The 23,404-nt window shown below is 31.3% G+C and overlaps 1 protein-coding gene across 4 annotated transcripts in view; it reads left to right on the forward strand.

Annotated features, from left to right (window-relative positions):
* The window catches only part of LOC130441850 (rho guanine nucleotide exchange factor 12), a 229,572-nt gene that overhangs the window by 17,885 nt on the left and 188,283 nt on the right, over positions 1 to 23,404 (forward strand). For 2 of the 4 annotated variants that reach the window (XM_056775661.1, XM_056775662.1), the window contains exons 3-6: positions 4,559 to 4,666; positions 8,899 to 9,032; positions 9,395 to 9,589; positions 21,927 to 22,343. In XM_056775661.1, the coding sequence (XP_056631639.1) occupies positions 4,559 to 4,666; positions 8,899 to 9,032; positions 9,395 to 9,589; positions 21,927 to 22,343 (854 nt within the window). The remainder of the gene's footprint in view (positions 1 to 4,558; positions 4,667 to 8,898; positions 9,033 to 9,394; positions 9,590 to 21,926; positions 22,344 to 23,404) is intronic. The other 2 variants (XM_056775664.1, XM_056775665.1) reach the window with 1 other exon arrangement.

Consider the following 23,404-nt stretch of genomic DNA (forward strand, 5'->3'; position numbering starts at 1 on the left):
AAAAAAAATCAAAATAACAAAATACGTCTGGATGAAGATAACCCAGCTTTACTGTATGTGAGGGAGGCACGCAACATATTGCGCCCTTGGATTTCAGAACAGGTGTTTCCGATCCGATTTAATCCATGTGACGTCAAGGATCTTCCCAACCTCTACTCCGCATTCCTGTCAATACCAAAAGAGAAGAAGAAAGACCTTATGGATATGGCTCGGTATCTCACAGATCCTGACCATGGGGCGTTTCATGAAACTATTCCATCAGTTTAATAGTATTTTGGAGCAAGCTGAGTGTAGCACCCTTTTATGTTTTCTTCGGTAACACAAACTTGTGTTAATTGTAAATGTTTATGTAATTGTCGTTGTTCATGTAAGTATTTATTTATTTTCTGTCAATAAAATTGGTTCAACCGCTTCAATTTTATTCTTATCCCTCCTCCAATATCCCATGTCTTTCATTTTTCTGTCGTTAAACACCAAAATGTGAATGAACATACCAATGAATAGATTTTGTAAACCCCATAAGTATGTTTTTGCAACTGAGTTTTAGTGAAGAAACGTTGTATGTTGCTCTTTAATTTGCCAGTTGCCGTTTTAATTGCGTTATGGACATCATTCGTTCTTCTGTAAAATTGAACTTCCGCTACATGCAACGTTTTTCGAGCCAGATATTCATTTGCTGAAATATAATGAATATATTGGGTATTTACTTATATTTTCACCTAATTAACCTGATTCTATGTTTTCTAAAATGTTTCATTTTTCCACAAGGTACGAAGAAAATATTTTTATATAGGTATAAGGGTTTTAACTTTGATTTTTAAACAAGCTAACGTTCATGAGGAATAATTTTAATATAAAAACTCACAAGTTTAGTAGTAGAGCTACTTCTTATAAATCTAAATAAAAATTGGAATCGGAAGATAATTTGCTGCAACCAATATTTACAATTAGTGGCTCGATCATTTCATCAGTAATATTGTTCCACATTTTGTCTTGTTTAATCGTATAATTTACTGCCTTTTCTCCAAAAACAACTAAAAGAATTATTTTTTCTTAAAACTTCTCCTTTTAGTGCGCAATGAAATGAATAGATCTATCCATCGTGATTCCACGATTTTCTATTTCATCATTTAGAATTTCTTGCTATGAATAAAGTTCTTTTCTCACAGGAGCGGGATGGAACTTTGAATTAAACCAATTCTGTAAATATTTTTTAACCACTTGGTTGTGGGCAATTTTTCTATAAGTGTCCAGTGATAACTTGCATTATCCATTACTATTATACAATTAGGAGGAAGAATATCTATCATTTGTTCATTCTTTGAAAACATGAGCATTCATGGCCTCATGGTAGTCATCAAATCTTGCCATAATTAATTTGTTGTATGTCCCTCATTGATCCATGGTTCATCTACATAAAATATATTTTTTCTTTGGTTTTTCATTTCTTTCAAAGTTTTTAGATAATTTCTTTTCCATACTACAATATTGTTTCTTCCTATTGAAATAAATTTTCTGTAATGCTTTTCCCAATGAAAAGATTATCTCGAACTGTGATAAGAGTTTTGTCTATTGTCGGAAATTCATTTCTAAAAAAAACTCATGTACTTTTAAATTTCAAACTATTTTCTATTTTGGTTTTCCTGGAGGTGTACGTGCTGTTTGAAACTCGCCATATTTCTCCGTAAATGATTTAAAACAATTAAATTTCAAGTTTTTTTATTAACTGTTAATGGACATATAATCAAACTAGAATTCACTTCGAATCTTGCAAGTTGCAACTAATTTAGGTACTAATAGATCTCATAATACGGTTATGTAATCTTTAATATACAGGGCTTTTCATCATTCCAAACGTTTTTTGTTCCGTACAGCCTATGATTATAAAAAGCGTGAAAACTGATATTAGATCAGGTATATTTATGAAAATTTTGGGCAATATTTATATTATTTTGTAATAATATTTAAAATGACCGTACTAAGCTTTAGATTAGTAAGTAAGTTTTATTCTTCTGTCATATATAAAAAAACTATGATATTGAACGATAATTTTGAGAATATGAATGAAACCTAGATTCTCATTTTTTATGGCGATACGACCTTGAGGAACGTCCCTTCGATGTTCAATCGTCCATGTAGCACTAATTATCTTTCCGCATTTTTTCTAATGCGCGCAATTCACTTATCTTTTTTAAATCTCGGCCTTTTCTCACCTACGTTCACGGTTCAAATTTAACTTGGTAATCAACATGTACTGAAACTAGTCAATATACTTTTTCAACCTGCACTTGAAAAGTTCCTTAATCACTTTTTTCTGTAACTGCAAGAAGGGATTTATCCTGCACCAGTTGTTAAGACCAGTCATGTTCAAATGTCGACTCTCAACAGAAAAATATCCTTATATCAACGATGTATCTGTATTAAAATAATTTTTTTTCTTCCCCAAGTTGTAAATAACGCATATCGGCATTGTTTTGAAGGACAATTACCAAAAAGTATTGTCCTTGACGACGGATTGAGGTCAACACGATGACGGGTTTTTGTAAGTTGTCTTGTCGTTTAATAATTTCATTATTTTATTATTATAATCTGCTATTTGCTGATTTTATAATAACAGTCTTATTGGATTTATCTACTTGAGATTCCTATTTTGATTGATAAATTTTTTGGTTTTAGTTATATTTTGGGGTTTTACATTACTCTCTTGTTGTCTATTTTTCAATTTATATTTAAAATTATTTTATTTTGAGTTTCGTTATTTAGATGTTTGGTGTTTCATTCAATATTATTTAACACAGGCAATTATTTGTCACTAGAAATATTGTGTGCAAAATTGGGACGTAAAGATGAAACTTTCACTTCATCTGGTATGATAGTATCAGTTGAATTTTCGATCCATTTTGATTTTATTTCATTTGTATTTTCAGTAATAGGTTGTTGTTTTAATATTATGTCATCACTTTTCTCAATGTTTTTCTCTTTGCATTTATTAAAAACAATTTTTTAGACGACGCCAACACTTTCGACTTCCTTAAATGTGACTCTAGCCACTTCAATGTTGACAGTTGACAGTTTCACTTCGATGATTTTGCATAACTTTCTTCCACGACAAATACGAATCAATCAACAAATTCTATCGAAATCACAAACACATCTACGAGATTCCATCAACATCTACTAGAGATATACATATTCCATCTGCATCCAATCCAATAAATATTAATAATTGTCCTGGAGGTACAATCAACATTACTTTTTGCAAATAATTAATAAATCAATATTGACATTGCAAATATCATTAAATACGTTCGCTAAATAAAATGTTTTGAATCTTGTGCGTCGTCTAAAAAATGTTGTGTACGCCGCGGCTGAAATACTACTTTGTTGGACTCGTTTGTTGCTCGCCTCGCTTTGCTTGTCTCGCAATTTTCAGACTCGTCCAACAAAGCAACACTTTCAGTCCTTGGCATACAAATAACTATTCTAATTTTCTTATTAGAATAGTTGATTCGGTAATAGATAGTTGTATGATTTGGAAAATGAACCTAGATAAAACGTGATTTTGATATTCATGCTGCAGGCGACAATTTGTAAATTTTATATGGGATAATAAATATAGGTATCAATTATCTTTTCTGCATCTGAGTAGAAAAACATTTCGGTTTTTCTATTTTGTGGAGGATATTTTCGTAATTTTTCAGATTCTGTTTGGATTCAGTTCCAAATGTAAGTTCAATGATATGGTCGAAGGGCGCAAACAACTCTTACTTGATTTGGCTCATCTTGAAAGACCCATACAGTCAACTGTTGTTTAGTTTCGGGTTCATATACATAGATCTATTATTCGTTGCCTATGACGATCTTAGAGACGTGTTTGGAAGCACTTCGATCGAATTTTTCCAGGATTTTTTTGCACCAATCTACACGAGCGATTGTCAAATTGTGCGGTATCCAACGCAAAAAAATCTTTTTGATAGCCAAATGCTCATGCAATTTCAAAACATGTCTTCTCCAAAATAAAAAAGTTTCAACAAAATTTGCCACCTTTGAAAATGTGCCGTCCTAGACTGCAGCGTACTTAGCCTTCAGATAAATCCACCACTGAGTATAGACGTTATGTCATCATTTTCACCTCCTATTTTTCTTACAAATAAATTTTCGTATAACTTTTATGCGTAATAGGTAGTCATTACCTTGCTGATTAGGTAATTTCCGACCGCAAAACACTGTACCATTCTATTTTTGATCCATTACTTCTTTAAAACTCATCCTATTCACAGAATATCTACGATGGAATTACGAAAGCAACTTCTACCATTAAACGAATTCATCAGTTTTATCCGTGATATAATTCTTTCAAATTGCTACTTTAGCCCATATTGGAAGTGGTCCGTTCTCAATGGTACAATCTGTACGAATATAAATTTCTAACCCTTAATTTAAGCGTAATCATGTAGAAAATTGTTGTTCGTGTTCAATCTTATATCAAGGGTATACATTTAATTTAAATATCTTAAGGGAACGCCCCCTTTTCATTTTGGTCTGTATTAATTTTCAGGTGGTGCAGCAGAGAAAGCAGGTCTTCATGCCGGGGATAAAATCGTCAAAGTGAATGGGGTTAATGTAATGCAGTCGACTCACACCCAGGTTGTTGCCCTCATTAAGTGTAAGTTTATTTTATTATTAACTGATTTTTATTTGATATTCAGCTACGTTTATACACGACGATTTAAAATTATCTCCCAGTAAGAGACGAGACAAAGCATAGGGGCCATTTAGACATAGTCCGAAACAATTTTTCTTTCGCAGTAACCAATAACCACTTGTCGACTATTCTCATCCCGCAATGAAGGCAAAGTATATCAACGCACATATTTATAGTGGCACTTTCGAATGACGCAAACACGTACGAGGCCTGTTTGACCAAAGAGTGATGTTTCCGATGTCACCTGTCAAAAGGCTCCACAAAACCGATCGACATGAAGAATTCTAGAAAAAGTTACGTGAATATTTTTCTGAAAGTGCTCTGTTTTATAAATGATTTGTAATTGTTTCTCGGCTTTTAAAAGTGTGAATACAGATGATACCGAATATCAGGTACCGTCATTTACTGTATGTAAAAGCCGACCCAGGTTCTCCACGAGGCTACTCGCCTTCTTTCGTCTCGCCTCTTATCGCTTCGTTTTGTGTCGGTGTTTCGAGTGCGGATCAAAGGATATGAGGTTGAAAATGAAGTGAATGACGCGTGGGAGCGGATAAGTAGATAATTAAATATGGTTTAATACTTCTTGTAAATTGCGAAAAATTGTGAATAATTTTTGTGTTGTATTATATTATGTAGAACTCGAATTTTTGAAAATAAATTTTTTCAACGTTATGTTTTGGAACCATAGAACAATCCAAGATACTATAAAAATACAGAGCAAGCTCAAAAAACGTTATTTTTCAATTTAAAAAAAATTGCGTGTGCAATATATAAGAAGAAAATAAAAGAAAGTATAACAATTGAATTGAGGTGTAAGAATTTTTGCATATGAAAACCGACATTGCTTATAAGGCCCTCTCTATAAGTGTGAGGTGATGATATATCCCGTATATTAAACTACAATACTATACGAGTATGGTTGATTATTAATAAACAATAAATCTTTCTTGTCATTATTTTCTTAATTACTGATATAAATACGAAGTGCATTACGTTAGAGTAAACTGGTTACGGAAATTCCAACTGTACTTTAACTCAACCGTTTGCCAATCACAGCATTTGAATAATTCATAAATTTACAGTGGTTACCAATCCGTTTATAAATAAGTCTGATACATCTACACAATGTTGTCACATTAGGTCAGATTCAACGTAATAAAATATAAAGAATATAAATGACATTCAGGTATTACACACTCTTAACAACAGTATAATTGAAGACCTTGACGGAATAAAGGGATGTGCCACTTGTTAGTTTGTTATGAGATATTTAAATATAATTAATCTAATTCTGAAATCATGTTTACACAATATAAAATACTTTTATTATTCGGGTTATAGGGAAAAAGATAGATAATTATTTAAATTGGCAAAAATACTAACATATTTGTGAAAAATGTGTGGCTTGTCCCCTTTGCTTACAGAATAAAAATACTTTTTTTGCGCTATGCGATAAAAAAATATTGAAAACTACGAGAATGTATTGAAAAATTCTTAGCTTACAATAGAACCAAACAAAATTTCAATGTCAAAATATTTTATTACTCAACATATTCTCCTCTTAATTGGATACATTTATTACAATGAACCTGCAACGCCTCTTCTTTCAAAAAAAAAATATTTCTTTTTGCTCTGCAAACTAGACCTCCACAGCTATTATTACCTCCTCGCTGGAAGAAAATTTATAACCTCTTAAGGTTTTTTCAGTTGAGGAAAGAGATGATAGTTGGACGGAGCCAAATCTGGTGAATAAGGGGGGTGTTCTAATAACTCAACGCAAGGGGCGTTGTCTTGCAAAAACAAAACACCTTTCGATAGCTTTCCGCTTCTTTTCTCATTAATTTTTTCCCGTAGAGTGGTTAGTAATGTCGAATAGTAATCTCCAGTTATTGTTCTACACTTATCCAAAAAATCAATCACGATTACCCCATGGCAATCCCAAAAAACTGAAGCAAGAACTTTTCCAACAGATTTTTGGACACGAAACTTCTTAGGTCTTGGAGAACCAGAGTGTCGCCATTCCATCGATTGTTGCTTTGTTTCTGGATCGTAGAAATGTACCCAAGTCTCATCCATAGTAACAATTCAGTTTAAGAAGTCCACATCGTTTCCAAATTGAGCACAGATCGAACGCGATGCTTCTATCCTTGCACGCTTTTGGTCAACATTCAAACATTTGGGGATCCATTTTGCAGCAATTTTTCTCATGTCCAAATTGAAGTGAACTATATGGGATTACCATGGAGTAATCATGTTTTATTTTTTGTAAAAGGGTAGAACAATAACTGGAAATTACTATTCGACGTTACTGACCACTATACGAGAAAAGACGCGGAAAGCTATCTAAAGGTGTTTTGTTTTTGCAAGACAACGCCCCTGCACACAAATCTCATGTTGCCGTGCAAAAAATTCGTGTATATTCGAATATATGGAAGATAGAGAGATATTATTATATATGCCTTTATTGTCGGAAGAAGCTGCAATTTAATTATTATTGGTACAAAATGTGCAGGAGATTTCTGAATACATCAGGATATGATTGTCGACGATGCTTCTTTCCTTTCTAAACAATTTGCATAATTATACATCACCAACATAAATTTTAAACTTCCTGACGAAAATTTATTTCATTAGATATTGTTTCTTATATACTGTTACGAACGAAAGGCGACAGTGGAATTCTAAAATTCGCCGAAGGCGCGACACGTTTGAAATACCCGGAATTCGTTTGATATTTGTTTTTATATAAGTTTTTTCATAGCAGTCCTAAACCTAACTTAACCTAACTGTTCCAAATCATTTACAAAAAACATTTATGTAAAATTTCTTAGAACACAATGGAATTAGTTACTAGTACAAGTTGGCAAATCTGCAATTTACAAAGTTATTAAAGAAATATGGTGAATCTCAAAAGCTCCAAAAAAATCGAAATAATTTTAAATAGAAAATGATTTGAAAGAAAAACTTCGAAGGAAACGCATCTATTCATATTTAATAATAAGGATTACCCTGAACTAACTCGAAGCACACTATGTCAACTTTTGAAAGGTTTTTGCAGGAAAAAGCTTCCCAGAAAGTCTCTATTTTAATAGAAAGGAACGATATTGTAGCAAGGAAAAGAAATTACATAAGAACTTTAAAAGAAATGAGAAACCAAAGAAAAAATATATTTTATGATGTTGCAACATGAATTAATAAGAAACATACACCAAATAACTTTTGCAAAATTAAACTGTTACAAGCAACAGGCTGTTAAAAGAAATAGGTTTTCGCTGGAAAAGACATTCCAGATAGTCTGTTTTATTTAGATGAAACATAGATCTACTAGGGACATACATCAAATAAATATTGGCAAAGTGAAGCTTACAAGTTGAAAACAGGTTTTTCAAATAATTTATCTACTAGTTTAAATCTAATTCATCTACTGGTTTAAATCCACCAACAGGAAAGGAACGTAGACTGATGATAGTAAACATCGGTAGTTCAAACAGTTAAAGGTGGTTAATTGACTTTTGAATTTACTCATTTCGATGACTACCATGAGCACATGAATGCTGATGTTTTTAAAGAATGGTTCGAACAATTGATACTGCAAGGATAATGCAAGTTTTCACTCGGGACTTTTAGAAAAATTGCTCATAACCAAGTGGTTAAAAAAAGAAAAAAAATTGGCTGAATTCAAAGAATATTAAGTAAAATCTCGGTCCTGTATTTTTTGTGTTTTCTTCATAAAGAGAAATTGAAAAATATCAAATTGATGAAATTGTAGAATATCGTGGAAAGATGGTGGTGAGATCTCCACCATATTATCGCGTACTAAACCCTATTAAATTGGTATAGGCACAGATAAGGAAGTTTCATGAAAAAATAATTCTTTTAAAATGAATGTTTTTGGAGGCTGTGGAAAATGTACTCAATCACACGATTAAGGAAGAAGAAAAAATGGAGGAGAGGACAATATTTCTGATGAAATTATCGAGCCACTTATTGTGAATATTGATTGTCTAAGTCACAATAATAAATTGATGAAATTGAAAAATATATTTGATGAAAAACGTAACAGTCCGATCGCCATTTTATTAGAATAAGTTTCACATATCAGTCATTATATTGATCATAGTTATCTTTTTTCTGCAATTTTTATAAACAATAACCAATTATTGGCTATTGCAAAAATTTATTTTCTGTTACAGCTTCTTCTCAAGTTGTTTTAACCGTGCAGCAAAGGTCGAGTGTGGCTAGAACCGTTGGATCACCTAGTACCCACAATCGACCAGTTACTACTCCAACATCTTCATCAAGAATAACTGGTCCTCAACCTGTTGATGTAAGTTTCATATTGTTATTAATTTGATTTGAATTTGACTCCTTCGAAAGACAGCTGCTCGGAGAATAGACGAAAAAAGGGAAGTCAAAAGAATGAATCTTGATTTTTTTTACACTTGTGTCAGTTTACATTATTAAAATAAATTACTTTACTATTTTTATAAAGTATAGTCGTCAAATTAATTATCGTTTGGGAACTTAATTGTTTTCTAATTATCCCAAACGACGCCTGATTGTCGTTCCAGTTGATAGATCTGATCATTAAATTCCAAAAAAATTCTATTCATTTATACTTAATAATTAAATTCATTGTTATCTGCACGCCAATGTGCATAGTCAATATATCAGAGCTATTTGTTCTAGAACGAGAAACAGTATCAATTGCAGTTGGAAAAAGAACAATATTATAGATTGATGATAGAAAAAGAACAGCATTACATAGACCTTCTTCGCAGCCAAATAGCCTCCTCTCCAGATGAAAAGAAATACCAGGAATTAGCGAAAACAGAAAGAAACCTTCATACGTTGCAAGCCATGTTACAAAGAAGTCAGAGTGAGGCAAGTGTATTTTATATTTGTGTCTTTTACAAAAGTGTTTAGTATTTTGATTAAGGTGAATGAATCTAATTAGAACTGAGTCAATTTTTTCCCATTAACGATACCAATGTTTGTAGTAAGGCAAGAGATCTCTATCAAATCGTGTATTTTTTCAAATTCCAATTTTCACCGTATCCGCACCTACGAGTAACTTCGTTTTGTATTCTGTTTTGGGCAAAATTTATACAGTGCTCGAACACTATGCTTTGAACGGTCGACAATATCAATTTTTTAACAAGCTTTTATTAATTTTACCTGTATGTTTGCAACCAAGATTGTTGCATCGATTTTGCTCTATTTAGAGTGATCAGATTTAATTCAAATTTTGTACACTTGTCAAAGATTGACGACTATGCAATAATTTCGATATGATTATCTGGTTAGATTCGCTAGGTTTCATAAAAAAATGCGCTATTACTAGCGTTTTGTTCATCCGTCTGTGTGTAGCAGCGATATCTCCTCACAAGAAGTATATAGCAATCTCGGGTTTTTGCATTTAATTTCTGTATAACTGTACATGTGTTGAATCGATAGAAAATTTGGGCATTACTAGGAAAAAATAATTAAATTAACCAAAATGTGATTTTCTAAACAGTAAAAATTTGACGTTGAAACCTGTTGTGGTCTTTATCATAATATTACTTGACATGGCAAAATGATATTGATTAATAGATCACCTACAACATGAATATCAAAATAGAAATTTGTTTTAACCATAATAATTTTCCGCTTGTTATGTTTAAAAAATAAAAGAAAACTATTAATTTTATTTTGGTAGTTGCATTGATATTCATGTTGTAAATGATCTATTAATCAATATAATATTGCAACTTGATAAAAACCATCAAAAGACAGGTCAGAACGGTTTTTTCATGGAAACTACTTTTCATAAATTAAGATTTTTGTTAATATTTACTGATTGCTAACTGTATTTACTAAATACTGTAAGTAATTAGTAAATATTATCAAAAATCTTAATTTAGAAAAGAAAGTTTCCATGAAAAATAAAATAGGAAATATATCCATGATTTCATTTATTTAATAATTTTGTCCTCATTTTTCCTTGACCATTCTTATAATAATTGAAATGAAAAATGACCTAAAATGACACGAATTGAAGTCTATTGTATCACGTTGATCGATGTCTTATAACGTCGATTCATGTCAATTTATACCACTTGAGGTCAGATAGTTGGGTAAATGATGAAATGGAGAATAAACGAGGGAAAACGAACTTAGTGAGTAATTTTCGGTACGGACGACCGGGAATGAGAATCGAACCTAAATCTACTGGTTACGCATCAGAAACCTTACCAGTTCAGTTATCCTTGAGACTCGTACCGAATTTATATTTCACCTACATAAGAGAATCCACCATGAAACAATATCGACATCTTACTATAGAGAGACATTTCGAGCTTATTAAGAAAATGCGGGAAGAAAGGAATAATGGAAATGCAGGTCCCGCTCAGTGAATAAATTTCAGTAACCGAAAAAATCAAAAGAACAGTCCGCGGCAATCTAAGAAAACAGCTGATCTACTTCAAAATGAAGGCCGTGGGGTAAAAAATCGACTATATTGTATGAACCCGCGTTAGCTTTTCTAGATTTTTTTCGGTAGTTCAGTTTCTTAGATTTTTTATTTTTATTTTATTCTTAGATTTCTGGGAAATTAATTTCCACTCTTGCGCTCAAGTTTTCGAACATGATTGAGTACTTTTTAAGATTGCCCTAGTTGCAGCTGGAAGATACAAGAAAAATTTAGGTAGAATTAACCCATTTTCATTAGATAAAAGGGCTTTATTCAGAATCCCGCTTCCATCAGTTTCCCATATACTCCCGCATAGTGGAACAAAAAAAACAACATGCCACATTTCCAGAAGAAAGTTTGGTACTCCTTTATATAGCAATTTTTGAGAAGCCATTTCGTAATAAAACTGGGAGTAACAAGGTCTAAAATGTAACAAATAGCTTCACAAATCACACAGAAACTTACGATAAAAGCATTTGTTTACCCCACCACGGCCATCTTTACATGAGCATCATCTGATTTCGACAATTTTTTAGATTGCTCAATTAGTTACAGAGCGCCTTAAGTACTCTAAACGAGAATTCCTAAAATATTTTCGAGTGAATCGAGTTGACCATAAAATCACTAAAAGATGTTAGATGATTGACATAAGAAATTTTAGAAAAACATTAAAATTTGACGCTATAAACAAGGTCTAGATATCCCACTATGTGACCGCCAGGTCGGCGTTGTGGTCGGAGGATGGATAAATTGAATATACAACTTCAAAGGAATTATAATAAATATGAAAAACACAGAATATTAGGTTGTATACTCTATGTCAAAATTTTATCCCTACCCACGTTCATCCCTAGATAGCAGCGCCGCGCCATAGCTATTTCAAACACTTGAAACCCGGATCACACGCCACTCTGAAGAAATTGTTCTAAGTTTCAAGAGCTGTATGTAAGAGCGTAGTTATAAACCATGAATTTCATAATAATAGGCAATATTTCGACAATAAAGGCACTAAAGGCTACCATCAAGGAGTGTTCTATGGTTTCAGAAATAATACGCAAGTGACAAAGACAGAAAAATGACGAAATAATTGTCTTCTGCCATGAGTTTCCTATTATAGTCAAGCCGATTCTCTTTCGAATATTCTCGTCGGCCCTTTAAACAAAGTGTATAACACCACAGAATCTTCGATTTTAAAAGAAAAGGTCATGTTGCAAGATAAAGAGGAATAACTGTGTAACGAGGCTAGATAGATTGTTTTTATTTAGGCTATTATCCTCGACTTGTAACTTCACCGTTGTCTCAAGTATTCTTAACTTCTAGAATATCCTAAAGTAAATGAAAGGGTTGACGTGATTGAAATATGAAATTCTAGAAAAACGTCAAAATTTTTATTGAAAATTTTAGGTTCATTTTGATGAATAATAATAGTATAATTATATTATTTTTCGGTTTCCGTATATTCTAATTTCATATCTGATTATTTCATATAAATTGTTGCTAAAATTTTTTTCTCGGTTGTATGGGGCTTCGGCTAGCTTACAGTGACGACAAGTATGAATACTGAATACTCTTTAAGATTTCCGATGTTCAAAAGCACTGGTTTATCAATTTCGTGTTTCTTATAATTTCTTTGGAGTGTAGTTCTAAAAATATGAACCCTCCATTTGGCCGAAATATTTACCAAAGCTTACCTTTGATTAGAGAAAATAAAACCTAAAGGGAATTTTGCCGAAAAAGCTTCATTTGCCCGCCAGTCCCCTTTAAAGTGCTATTAATTTGAGTTAAATATCTCTGAAAGTATTTATTTTAGTTTAGGTTAGGTTAGTGAATTTGACTCTTGCCGAGATATTTGGGTCATTGTCGCCAAAAGAATAAGTTCATGTAAAAAATGTATTCAACTGTTTTTGTAAGCTACTTTTTTTCTAAAATCAATATTTTTTGAGATATTTAGTAAAATTTTTCTAACTTTGAAGGGGACCGGGGTGTTAAACGAAGCTCTGTAGGTAGAAATCCTTTTAGGGGTTTTTATATATAAATTTCGACAAAATCGGAGAGCTTAACTTTTCGTATCAGTCTTTCTTCTGTTATCTTTCACTCATTATCTATATTTTGACTCAGATCTAATTAGACTCTTCCTTTGGATTATCAAATTTTGCAATTATTTGCAGTAGCGAACTGAATGTCTGTGTGCTGATATTGATTGATTGCTTTTTATCGAGTAAAAAGGATAAGAATATCAAAGGAGATTGAGTAATATGTCAATAATGTATCTTCAAAATAACACAATCTCTATATCCTATGTATATACTCGAATTGTATTTATTGTTGTTACCGGTGAATTTTAAAATATCACTCTGTATAATCATGGTAACCAATAAGTAAGAACAGACTATATATTTTCAATTAATTTTAAACATGATAGTTTATTTTGTCAAACAATGTAATTCGTTATTGATTATAGATAGTTATTTTTAAAACCATAGATTTTTTCTATGAATCATTATTTTATTTATACATTTAACATAAAGTGTTTCATTTATTTACTGCGGCCTTATCTTAGTTGTTCAATTTAATTTTACGGTTTCTAATTAACTATGCAAACTGTATCATCAAATGGAACATGTTTATTTTTCGGGGAAATACTGAGTCAAGATTCTAAAATATCTCAATATAGCATGGCTTCTAAGAGATAAAAATCAGAATAATAATCCAGATTCACTACCATTCATTATTATTTTCAAAAAAAGTAGTTTGGGTTTCTCTAATTTTCTATGTGATTACTGAAACTTGTGTTCACCAGCTACCATAATATTATTATATTGTTTAATATCAAACTTATAGTCACTGGTCTCAACAAAATCTACAATTTTTTGAAATACTTTATCAGAACTAATTGCTAATTGCTTTGCTTTTGAATCACCGGAACTATTAGTTTGCCGTATTGGAAACTACTCCTTAATCGGAATTAAAGTTCCTGGGGAAAAATATATTTTGCATTTAGCAGCATTTTGGATGATTTTTCCATTTTCCAGTCAGATTTATTGGATTATTAATCACCGTTTAAATCTCGAGTTTCCCTTGTCTTTTGCTTTAACTGCTTTACTACATAAAAATTAATAGTCAAATTCGTTGTTCCTTTTACCAATAACGAAAACAGTTTCCCTTGTCTCTTCAATTACTTTTCCATATAAAAATTCCCTTTCTAATTATTTTTGTTTAGAAAAATAAACAAATTAATGATTCATAGATATTATAGATAGAATTGATTGACTGAATTATGTTGTCAAAAAGTTGATATATTACTTAGATCTCAATTTTATGCACCATTAAGCAAAAAGAAAAGAGTTACAACAAGAATTACATTCCTACTAGAACTTATACATAAACAAGTTTAATTATGCCGTATGGGCATAAATTTCCTACAGCAAACATTGGTCATGATTCATTGTCTGGGTCTCTAATTTCTGTAAGAAATGATTTACAACATCATTAAATCTTCTTTTTTGGAGAATATGGTGTTTTCTGATTATCCTTCGGCAATGTACTCTTCCATACACCATAGTTGCTCCAGTTTCTACCAACAGAGGTGCCGATGTTAACAATGACCAGTGAAATTTTCAGAATTACTCATATCCAAATATTTTCTATCCCTTGTCTCTAGGTTAAATCTTTTTTTGAGCAGCCATGTGACCACCAAAAAAATTAATCGTTTTCAAATTTGAAACTATTCATTTACTCTTTAACCATGATGTAAACTCATTTTTGGTGACTGATTTTATGTCTTCTTCTTATTTGAATTACATATTTACTCAATCTTATCTTCTTCGGTGTTTTTAACTGTCTTGTTTTTTCTTCCTCTTCTGTTTCAAAATCTTGTATACGAGTACTTGTGTTAGCTGTTTTGAAAAGGAAAACAACTTCTTTTGTCATGTTTTCTTTCCTTTATTCAAATTACTATATTGATGGGAAAACTTGTTATGCAAATTCATAGAATTAATGTAAACATAGTAAAACATTAATTTGTGTTGAATGCAGAGAGAAAATTTTCTTTTTGCAGATGGGTACTGTGTATGAATTCTTATCCTTTAGGAATGCTATTGTTAGTTGAACTAATGCGGTGGCAATAATTGTGATGGTGACTGTCTAATATGTGACTTGGGACAACCAATTTAAACGTTTATTTTGAATAGAAACTTGTTTTTTTATCAATCATAAAAATTTGAATAAAAATCTGTTAATATATATAAGAAAGGTCATTATTATTTTATGAGTTGAAAGACCAGCTTCTGTCAAAAACTTTGTTCTTGCAAATTAGGAAAACTTCAGAAAAACCCACCCACGAGTGAGTAGATAACTTGAAAATAATGACGTTACATAAAAAAACTTGTCTGAAACGACCCCTCGTTTCTGAGTAATAGGCCTTTAAAGTTGCAAAATCAGAATATATATTTAATTATATTTTCTAAATTTTACATTCGAAAATTATGAATTTTCAACAAATGATTACTTATGTTCATGCAGTGTGTTTGGTGGAATGAATAATTCTACACTACTATTTGAAGGCCAGGGGCGCCTCATGTACAATGATTAATATTAATATATTTTACAGGGACAACCCGTACAATCTAAATATAGCAAAAATACATTTGTCGATAAATTTTTGAATAACAAGGTACTCTTTGTTTAACTTGATAAAATTTATGGCTTAGGAGATATGTAGATTTTTAGATCGTTGTACATGCCAAGGAAATGGTTCGTAATAAAGAGACATTCATAAAATTATTATTTATTGGTAATATTTACAGAAGTTATTAAAACACAACCAAATATTTTTAATTGAACTTCATACTGTCGACCATTGGGAAAAATTTAGTTGGTTAGCCTACGACTTTCACATCAAAATAAAAAAAAAACTATAAAAAATGTCTAAACTGGGCACCTTGCACTTCTACACAATTCTGGAGTCTGCGGAGAATATTTCTTTGAAATTGGAAGAGCATTCCAAGATTGTGTCTTATAGTGTCACTCTGGAAATTTATTGTTTACCGGTTTTGTATACCAAGCTTCTAAGATATTCCCAAACAAATAAATCCATTGTATTAGATTGAGTGGAACGTGGTAGCAAAGTAAATGGACTTCCCCAACCAATCCACTTATTAGGAAAACTGTTTTAAGATGATTTTTGAAACATTTAGGAACTGGGGAAGGAATCCATCGTGCATGAACCATATGTTTCTGCGAATGTTTAAAGGAATATCTCATAACATGGACAGGAAATCATTTTGGACATACTTATCCAACAAATGTATCTAGAAACCAACTAGCGTAGGCCATTCTTGCTGGATAATCCTCTACTTCCATGGCATACATTGAATGTGAAGGTGGTATGAATAGTTCTTCAAGAAATTTTTTATTATGATTTAATAAGTATTTTCAATAAATAATTACATTTTATGATAATTTTCTTCAGTATGTCTTTTTATGACAAACGATTTCCTTGGCATGTACAACAATCTAAAAATCTACATAATATCTCCTAAACCAAAAATTTTATCGAGTTAAACAAAGAGTACCTTTTTATTAAAAAATCGATTGACAAATTTAGTATTGCTATCTTTACAGGTTGCCCCTGTAAAAGTTATGGATTGTTAACCATTGTACATGAGGCGCCCCTGACCCTCAGATACTAGTGTAAAATTATAAATTCCGCAAAACACGCTACTTGGACTTACGTAATCATCCAGAAATTTTTTTACGTCATACCATTATTTTCAAGTCATCTACTCACTCCTGAATTTTTTGCATTAAGACCCGGAACACCCTGTATACAGAGCTTTGCATTTAGATTATCGACAATGGAGTCCTGTCGGTTTAGACATACAAGGGACTAAAAGTTGGTGTGAATATTTATGAAAACACAATTATAATTAAATGCGATCCTGCTCTTGAAAAAAAGGTTGCTCAAGGTCAAAGGTCTAAAAAAGAGTGTTCTATATTTTTCAACAAAAACGATTAGTTTTATAATAGAATTAAGTCAGAAAAAATTTGTAGACCATGTCATAATGTATAAAAAAAGCATCTTTTTCATACATTTACTTACTCTTCTGATATTTTTGGAATGTGATTTCTTCCCTAACCCTATTTCACAGTCCTGTTTAATTTAAAACTATTGAATGATAAAAAAACTAGTAATGGTAATAATGAATATGAATATGAATTTTTAAAAACTTTTCCTCGTATACATAATCGATTTAGGAAGAAGACAAGTTAATTACGCTCGTTTTTTTATTAAAAATTAAAATTTTTCCGGAAATACTATTTTCTGATTAAATTTCATTAACAATGCTTTAAATAAAAGTTGTAGAGTATAAACTTTTTGGCCTAGCTCATTTCGACCACTTTTCTTATAAAACGCCCGTAGGACAGTTCAGAGTACTACAAAAATTGGAATTCAATGAAAAATATAGAAATTTGGCTTTTAAAGAATAGTTGAGAAACAAATTGATTTATTATTTCTATTTAAAATAAAAGGGTGAAATGATGAGTTTCAGGGGAAGTGGTCCAGATGAGGTAGGCCTACAATTTTAAGCTTTACAACTTTTATTTGAAACTTTTTTGATGTCGTCAAAATATAAAGCAAAAATCGTATTTCGGAGAAGTTTCCACCTCCGTCCCAGAAATTGAGAATTTTTTTTCTTTACCCTCAATTTTGTACGCATTTTTTCCATTTATTTCCATATATTTTCAGCCGTATCTCTCAAAAACCCGATTCCACAGTCTTTATGACGGTACTATTTTTCTGCGTGTTATCGAAACGCGCGTCAGACAGTGTAATTGTGTGTGTTGGTGTAAACAGTGTATTCAGTACACGAATAACAGTTTCAGTAATTGATACGTGGGGTATTTAGCTATATCCAAAAATTAGATATTTTCTAATTTTTAAATGAAATAAGGATTGAAACATTTTTTTATAAATAGTCTTATAATCTACAATTTTTGACGATCTATTTCATGATTTAACTTATCGTTTTTCTGAAAAACGAAAAAATCTCATTTTTAAGACCATTGACCCCAAATTTAAAATTTTCCAGGCACGAGATCGATAGGGACTATTTACATTAGGCTCTGTGCGCATTTATATAGTTTTAATACTATTTTAGAGATAATTCTATGGGACTAATGCTTCAAAAATATAGTTTTTTATTCCAGAAGCAACTTCGAGCAGAAAATATTAAACTATTAATAGTAACATACTATTTGGAAACTAAACAAAATATAAAAAAGTTATACCTTTTTCCAAAAATGCCAAAAGTAAGAATATTTTGTATTTTTCAAGTACATTTTTCAAGGAAATACTGATAACAATATATCAGTGAAGCCAGGTAATGTGAAATTTTGTAAATCCAAAATATTCATAGTTACAATAACTCATGTTTTTCATTTTTTGAATATTTGGATTTATAAAGCAGTTACAACAAATCTTATGATTGATAAAAAAATTGAGTGATTTCATTCTATCCACTTTTTCGTGTCTATATTCAATTGTAATAATATTTATGATGCCAATTTAATACCCAAAACATGTATATATATTTTGGTAAAAGCCGAAAAATTTTGGAAACGTAATTTTGTGTGTGTGAAAAATACATTTATATTTAGTGAAAAATTGAAACGATTTTCAAAATATTTCTTCTTCATTCGAATCTTTTAAAAGAATTGATTATTTTCTAAATGCTAGATATTATTTGCAATATGAAAACTAAAACAAAAATCAAAGCAATAGAAATGAAATAGCAGAAGAGTAACTGGAAAACTAAGTGGAAGATGATAAAGAACGAAAACATAAGGAACGTAAAAAGACAAAAAGATTAACAAGGAAAATAATAAATAGTGAAAACCAAGTACTTGGGGCAAAAAGAGAAAAAAAACTTGTAGAAGTTGAGTGGCAAAAATGAGTATAAGGGAAAGAGAAGAGGGAGGTATTAAATTAATTTTTAAGAGATATTACAAAGACGCATTTACACTGTCACGTCCATGCCTTTTATTTCGTTTGGTTGGCACACTTTCAAGATACTTCCAAGACTGAGTGGATTAATATCCTCTCGAACGACACATCCTGCCATCAGATATTACAGTCTTTCAACTACAGAAACAAAGATGAGAACCCTGGATGAATTCACTATTTGAATGTACTCATACATCAAAAGTGAAGTAGTGTAACACTATCAGTTTTAAAATTTTTAATTTAATTTATTGAAGTTTAATACTTGTTTTTACTCCCCATACTATTAATTCTGTTATCTATCACGCTAATTCATACATACTTGCTGTATATCTTAGAAAAATTAAAAGATTCCAAAATATATTCAATTTAAATTTAATAATTGGTTAAAAATAAGTCGAGATTTGAAGCAAGTCATTTTCAGGATTCATTAAAATACAAAAGAAATCAAAGGCTCATGATATCATAACATGATTAACAAATTTACACAGTATATAAGCTAACGATGATGAAATTAAGATGTTGCGATGGAGCTAACAAAACTGAATACAGACTTTCGAAAAATACCTTAGATTGAACCTCTAGTTGTTAATGTAGGATATTTTCGATCGAACCATGGCGACTGCCAATGTATGTTGTTGTTTGTTACAAAAGTGGAGCATTGGAATCAAGTTTTGTGTTAAATAGGTGAGTCTGCGAATGTGGCTTTTCTTCGAGCTTTAACTAGCATACATAATTTTCGGAAGTCTACGTTTAAGATCAACCTTCTTTTGGTAGGCACTCAACTTCAAAGAATGAGGAAAGCATTGAACGTGATGTAACGTCGTTTAACAATTAGAATTACGAGCAAACATTTAAATTTTAACACTTTCACTTGAATTTTGATGGACGATTTGGACCAAAATGGGACTGAAAAATCTCACACATTAGCAGAAGGACGTGTGCGTTGATTTTGTCAAGACCGAGATTCCTGACTAGAGTCTTGTGATTATTTCTTACCCCGAAATTGAAACTTGTCTTAATCAAACGTCTTTTTGAATAACTAGAAAATCATTTGAAATATTGTGACCGACAAATTAAAATCTATACCACTTAAAAACTTCCAGAGCTATTACCAAAAGTGGGAACAATTCGCCGGGGTATAGTTACTTTGAAGAGTTTGAAGATTTATATCACACACTTAGAGAAATTATACTAAGACTGTCTTGATATAATCTATATTATATGGGCTACAATGTACGGGGTATTAGTTTGTGAAATGTGGAATATTTTCCTCTCTTATTTTAATTCTCTTAGAATTAGCTATCACCTCTTTTATTACAAAGATGAAATTTTTTTTATAATGTATATTCGTGTATATATGAGATATATGATGCTGTTGATAATAACAGTAAAAAAATGGATCAATTTTTGACTAAATTTAAATAAATTTTTTATTTTAAAATCGTACGCACAGAAATAGTCCCAAATTCTATTGACATGGTGGTTGGGACATCCAGTATATATGCTGTATATAATAATTGTTAATAATTACTAACTCTGTGATTCACGGAAAAACAAAATTATACTTATTTTTAATCGCTAAGATTCATAATTCCATAAGGTAATATCAATTTCTAATTTTAAAGTGAAAATAATTTTTAGGTGTTAATATGATAAATCAATAAAAAATACGAGTTTATTTACATTTTCATAAGGAAAAGAGGTCAGATACGGTATTTTCCTTTATTTACTAACTTACGAAGACTAATCCCTTTTCATCGCGTCATTGTAACCTAGTTTGTATAGAAGTTTCAACTCTTAAATTAAATTAAATACTAAAAGGTTGTGGGATGGTTCTAGCCACAAAAGATCTTCATCTACCATAGTCTTTCGCACTTGGAGAGAATCTGTACGCTGCGTCCTTTGCTAAACTAACTAAAGCATCAGTTCATTGAGGTGGCAATTCTCCGACAGAACTCTTGTTAGGATTTGTAAATTATTCTCGCTTAAGTTGATATCTTTGTCTATCTAAACTCCTGTAGATTGTTGTAGTAATTGCTTTTTTCAATCTACCATCTTTTCTAGTGTTTTGTCTTTTGTCCTGTAGCCAATTTCACAAGAGTTCGTATCTAGTATAGGATTTTGATACCATTCACTTTCACAGTTTCTTTTTAAGGTAAATTTTTTCTCAAAGCTTAGCTCTGTTTGTATTTCATCTTGTGGCATGTTGCAAACATCATTTTATGAGAGTAGTTTCGATATATCATCTTCCTTAGTGAGATTTTTAGTTTCCGCTAGACTTTCCACTAATATTTGATAAGGTGGAAGATTTCTAGAACAGTAGTTGGGAAGATATACACGTCAGTCTTTGTAACTTTGAGAGATTGATTCTTCTTCTAACCTCATTTCTTCACATTTGAATTTCCCCGTCAATTGCATTGGGTATATGAGAACTAGTATGTGTCAAAATGGGCGTGAATTATTAAAAGACAATCTACTTATAATTTTTTGGCAAAATTGCATATTTCTAGACTCGACTAAAATAAAATAGTAAATCATTTTAATAACGTTATCGCAAATAACATACTCTCTAAAATAAAACCATAACAAGTGAATTTTAAGGAGCAAGTGATACATTATTCATTATCCGATAATATGATGTAATACTTTCTGGAATTATAAATCTTTCAGCCTACAGTAACGTATTACTTGGCTGTCCCAGGCCTCTGCAGCATCATTACATGAACTAACTTCGCTTTACTGTCTCTCTATCTCTCTTGCAGCAACACTCTCAGTTTACTGACTCCTCTCTAGCCCTTAAAACCCACACTCCACAATCACCAAATGGAAATTCCGATAATCCACCACCTCTCCCTAAAAGAAACAATCCCAACACTCGCCAAAGGGCCACCACTGATCCCAACAAATCTTCCTTTCCCAATATAAATGGCAAACTATCATTGGACGTTAACTTTATCAATAACGAAATTAACGCTAATGCTCCTAAGAGTCCTAAAAGGAAAAATAAACGCCCGTTAGGCCCTTTGGTATTAAGTTCACTCGATCAACCTCCACCTTTACCTCCTAGATCCACACATTCCGCTCCTACGAGTATGTCTTTGGAGGACGCGGTCAACTCGATAAATAAACAAATGTCGTACCCGTTAGTGGCTACATGTGCTACATTAGTTAACGATGATGTAAGTAACCCTGTGAGTTTTTTTTATCTGAATAAATTCATTAATCAAGTAATCAGTTTTTATTATATCCTCAATTTGAGAAATAGAAATTTTCATACAGGAAATATTCATAAAAATGAATAGATCTCAATCTACCACTACCACAAAATAAGTATGTTTTTCTTCTAAATTAACTTTATTTCTATTTTCGCCACATATATTTTTTTAACTTGTCTCTCATCCATTTTTTTAAGTATCTACCACTCACTCTTCTTTTATTTTCGTATTTTGTTATTTCTACTCACTCCACAAATATTTCATTTCTGCTGCTTCAACTGGGTGTTTTAAAAAAGGTGACGCCGTCTCTATGGAAGGTAGAAAACTGAAAAATAATTGGTGTTTAGTTGGAGAAAATCATCCGTATTCAAGGTAAACGATATTTAATTACAATGTTGCCGGTGGTGTATAAGTTTCTTTTGTTCAAAGTCCTCCCAATTATTTTTCAGTTTTCTACCTATACTAGAGACAGAATGGCCTTTATTGAAACATCCGGTATATTAAATGACGTGTTACATCTAGAAGGAAACATTTCTCATCTGGTTTTTTGGTAACATCATTAATATTATCAGCAGCTTTCTGTGCTGTGACACATTTTTGAATAATCCGTAAATCACTTCAATTTTAATAATAAATAGTAATAAACTAGGATCTAATTAAGGATTTTAAAAAAATCTGATTACTTGAATATTTGATTTTTCTTTTTCTTATGTATCAACACCAGAAGGTATTTACAATTTACAGTACTGCCACCTCACTGCTGTTTTGCGCTTAGGCTTTTAATATCTGTTGTTTGTTCACAAAATAATAATGATCTTGAATGAAAATTTGCATTTTATTAACTAGTTCAACAGTGAAGTAATGTTTCGATCAAATATTTAATATGATTCTATGATCTCGAAAATGCTAAAGAGCCTATTTTCATTAAGATCCAAACATCTAACAAATTATTTCGAAGATGTAATTTGTTTAAATTTTTTTTGTTTAGTTTAGTTCAGTAAAGTTTGAACATATGGAATTTTCAA

This window comes from Diorhabda sublineata, chromosome 3 (genome assembly GCF_026230105.1).
Source record: "Diorhabda sublineata isolate icDioSubl1.1 chromosome 3, icDioSubl1.1, whole genome shotgun sequence".
Taxonomy (NCBI): domain Eukaryota; kingdom Metazoa; phylum Arthropoda; class Insecta; order Coleoptera; family Chrysomelidae; genus Diorhabda; species Diorhabda sublineata.